Here is a 3,827-nt window from a genome sequence, read left to right as displayed (position 1 = left end):
GAAAGAGTGAGGCACAGATTATTGTACAGCCCCGCAAGACTTCTTTGTAGTCCCCAGGCATATGGAGCAACATCAGTGAATGCACCTGCCACTGCTATCCTCCCAAAGCTACACCTGAGTGGTGTACAGGGGCCACTGCCCAGAGGGATAACAAGTTCCTTCAGTGTCTGGGGTGAAGGCACGTGCACAGTATAGCCGCACCAATTTGAGTGGCAGCAGCCCCCTGGCGCAGGCTCCACAGGAGCTGCTCCAGTGACACGTTGGCTCCCTACCTCCCCATATACGCTCTTGGACACAGGGCTGTGCCTGTTGTAGCAAAGACTCCCCAGTGGTTGTGGGTGAAGCACCATTCTGCTTGTCCCCAGATACACTTAGTGCAGGACTGCACCTGCCCAGCTCCCATGGCTAGGCATGCAAGGCTGCCCCTGTAGTGGCAAAGACTTCTGGGGTGGAGGGGGTAGCCTTCTGGCATTCCCTCAGTAGTCAGTGCCCAGGGCTGGTGCTCCACTTCCTTTCCCCTAGTTATGCTACTGTTTCTGCTCCAACCTCTTTCCTGCCTGCTACCATCTCTGTGCGATAGACTCCCCCTCTAAATGCTTCCATTGATCAAATAAAATCATGGAAAATTAGGGTTGGAAGGAAGGGACCTCAGGAGGTCATCAAGTCCAACCCCCTGCTCAAAGCAGGACCATCCCCAACTAGATTGTTCCAGCCAGGGCTTTGTCGAGTCAGGCCTTAAAAATCTCCAAGGTTGATTCCACCACCGCTCTAGGTAACCCGTTCCAGTGCTTTACCACCCTCCTAGTGTGAGAGTTTTTCCTAACATCCAACCTAAACCTCCTTTGCTGCAACTTGAGACCATTGCTCCTTGTTCTATCATCTGCCATCACCGAGAACAGTCTAGCTCCAGAATAGCAGAAGCATTACAGATACTGGCAATTTGATTATTTCCCTTTTATTTTTAATGAAGTATTTACACTGCTGCTATCTTGGAATTGGCTGAGATGTAATCATTCATTTTTTGGAACCTGAAAGACTAAATGAGCAGCGATGCTGCTATTTAAAGCCTCTCAGAAAATCTTCTTAAACAATTTCTAATCCTAAATTAGGATAGGCTCTGTGGTTTTAATGAAATCAAATGAGCAGTAAATCGTAAGAAGCCATTCAGGACTTCGCAATGAACAGCTCATCAGGCAGTTCCAGGAGTGCTAAGAGTAGAAACCTATAGAGCCTCAGGACATACTTCAAGGATATCAGAGGATGCACTTCTATCCTTGTTACTTAAACCGTCACATAGATTCATAGATGCTAGGGTCCGAAGGGACCTCAGCAGATCATCGAGTCCGACCCCCTGCCTAGGCAGGAAAGATGGCTGGGGTCAGATGACCCCAGCCAGATGCCTATCACAAAGTCTGTGTCAAATATATTAAAAAGAGAAAAGAAATGGAAAAAACTAAAACACACTCCTTGTCCCTGGAGTTGAAAAAACTTTATGCTGAAGACACTTCAGCTGTAGTTTTGAGATTTATTATTTGTCAAGGACACCCCTAATTCTAAACTTTTCAGCATCTCAAAATCCTAATTCTTTTGCTTATACAATTCCAAGCCTAGCTCAGCTGTCATTTAAGCTAACTCTTGAGCTCCACTAAAAGCTAGAAATCATTTAATTCTTCTTAAAACTTTCTTGGGCAACACAATGATTTTGCTTTTGCTTCAGGGAAACAGAAATAGAGGAGCTTAAGTCTCAGCTGGCACGCATGCGGGAAGACTGGATTGAAGAAGAGTGCCATCGTGTGGAAGCACAGTTGGCTTTGAAGGAGGCAAGAAAAGAGATCAAACAACTCAAGCAGGTTATTGAGACTATGAAAAATAGCTTAGCTGAGAAGGACAAAGGGATTCAGAAATATTTCATAGATATAAATATCCAAAACAAGAAACTAGAATCCTTGCTTCATAGCATGGAGATGGCTCAGAATGGTTCTTTGAGGGATGAGCAGGGTCTAGAGTACATGTGCGGGTCACCCAGTAAGTCTTTAACAGCATATTCCAAAATGGCAGACAGCCTAGTAATGGAGGACCAAGCCACAGAGGAGATGGCAGACAGTGGAGTGTTGCTCAATGATGACATGTCCACTGGGACTGATTTATTTGAAGAGATTATGACCACGACTGCACATGAATCTGGTGATCAGGACCTCTACAGCTACACTGCCAGACCTTCTACCATAAGCCAAAATGCATTTGAAAGTGTTCCTGATGAAGAAGTAGCTTTCTTCCAGGAAGAGGAAAGGGAGGAAAGTGATGACACTGTGGTGATGGAACAGGCCATTCAGACTGATGTGGTGCCATACAGCCCAGATGTGGAGCAGCTCATTCAAAACATACTCAGATCACAAGACATCAGTCCTGCGAGCCCATCTTCTGCTCTGAAGGACTGGGATGGATTTCCTGCTGCATGTTTCAGTGACTCCAGTCTGGTAGTGGACTTAACTCCAAGTGATCCAAATTCTGCCATCCTTTTGTCTCCCACAGAGTCTTTGTTCTGTAAGGTGGATTATGGAGTTAATGAAAATCATTTCATGAAGGAACTTGATTTTAGAGCCTCTCATGATGAGACATTCAGATATGTCAGTACTGTCCCTCAGGCAGGCATTATGAAGAGGTACTGGAGCACCAGTTTCCTCATAGATCTTTTGGCTGTAGCAGCCCCTGTTGTACCAACTGTAATGTGGGTGTTCAGTACTCAGAGAGGAGGAACAGATCCCATGTACAATATTGGAGCTTTGCTTCGTGGCTGTTGCCTGATGGCACTACACACCCTTCGTCGTACGCCCTTCATTATCAAAACATAAACTTCACTGTCCATTATTGGGTGTCAATTAGTTGGATTGGTGGATGGAAGAGAATCGTAATATACCAGAAGAAATATTGTATGCAAAAGGCAAAGTCTGTCATTTTGCTCTTGCCTCTTTGATTTGCACTATAATTAGTTAAAAACATGTTCATAAAGGTTGTTTGAAAGTGAAGGATGACTAGATGGCATTGAGACTTGTTTCCACTAAGTGTATCACACACATTTTACAAAGCATGCTAACGCTTTTCATATAGTCTGAAGCATCAATTCTTATAAAGAAGAACACAACCATACTTCCAAGGCAGCTTCTGGCATGTATTGTATTGCTCGTCTTGCATAGTGCTCTCTTAAAATACGTAACTACCCAAGCATTCCACTGGTCTTGTGTACAAGGGACTGTAACCAAAAATGTTTTGTGTAGGTTGAGAGTCTCGGATCTTGTTACGTTTGATAAACATGGGTGTGGATACACTTTATGAATATTGTTGTTTTAAAGTCTTAAGCAAATCCTTATTGGAACGTGCTAGTCATCAAGCCATGTGAAATACTGTTTATAATGTATTGTGTATTAACTTATTTTTTTGTTTATTTGTGTTTTACTGGAAATAACCTTTATAATCACAATTACAGTAAAGCATGTTGAAAATATGAATCAGTGTTTTCTTTTAGCAATAGATATTTAAACAAAACTAAACTCAAGGATGAGCTTTCACAAGGTAACTCTGGACTCTTATTGCTTAGAAAGCAGTGAACACTTAGATACACCTCCCACAGCAACCACTATCCCAGAGGTGAAAGGCTCTGTAGTTGATGTATTGCATGAGCAGGGACCTGCTTAAATTGCAGCAAGACAAAGGGATTTTGCAGCTTGCAGAGCTTATTTAACAGGCATTTTGCAGCAGTCCCACCCGTTAGATTAATAGATGTTAGGGTCGGAAGGGACCTCAATAGATCATCGAGTCCGACCCCCTGC

At 43.5% G+C, this 3,827-nt stretch overlaps 1 protein-coding gene across 1 annotated transcript in view; it reads left to right on the top strand.

The window, feature by feature from the left end:
- Positions 1 to 3,488, top strand: part of SYBU (syntabulin) — a 58,017-nt gene extending 54,529 nt beyond the window's left edge. The window contains exon 6 of the mRNA XM_025194398.1: positions 1,718 to 3,488. Coding sequence (XP_025050183.1) covers positions 1,718 to 2,852 — 1,135 coding nt within the window. The 3' untranslated portion in view covers positions 2,853 to 3,488. The remainder of the gene's footprint in view (positions 1 to 1,717) is intronic.
- The last annotated feature ends 339 nt before the right edge of the window (positions 3,489 to 3,827 follow it).

This window comes from Alligator sinensis, unplaced genomic scaffold (assembly GCF_000455745.1).
Source record: "Alligator sinensis unplaced genomic scaffold, ASM45574v1 scaffold1698_1, whole genome shotgun sequence".
NCBI lineage: Eukaryota > Metazoa > Chordata > Crocodylia > Alligatoridae > Alligator > Alligator sinensis.
Note: the sequence above shows the minus strand (reverse complement) of the source record. Positions and strands in the feature narration are given on the sequence as shown.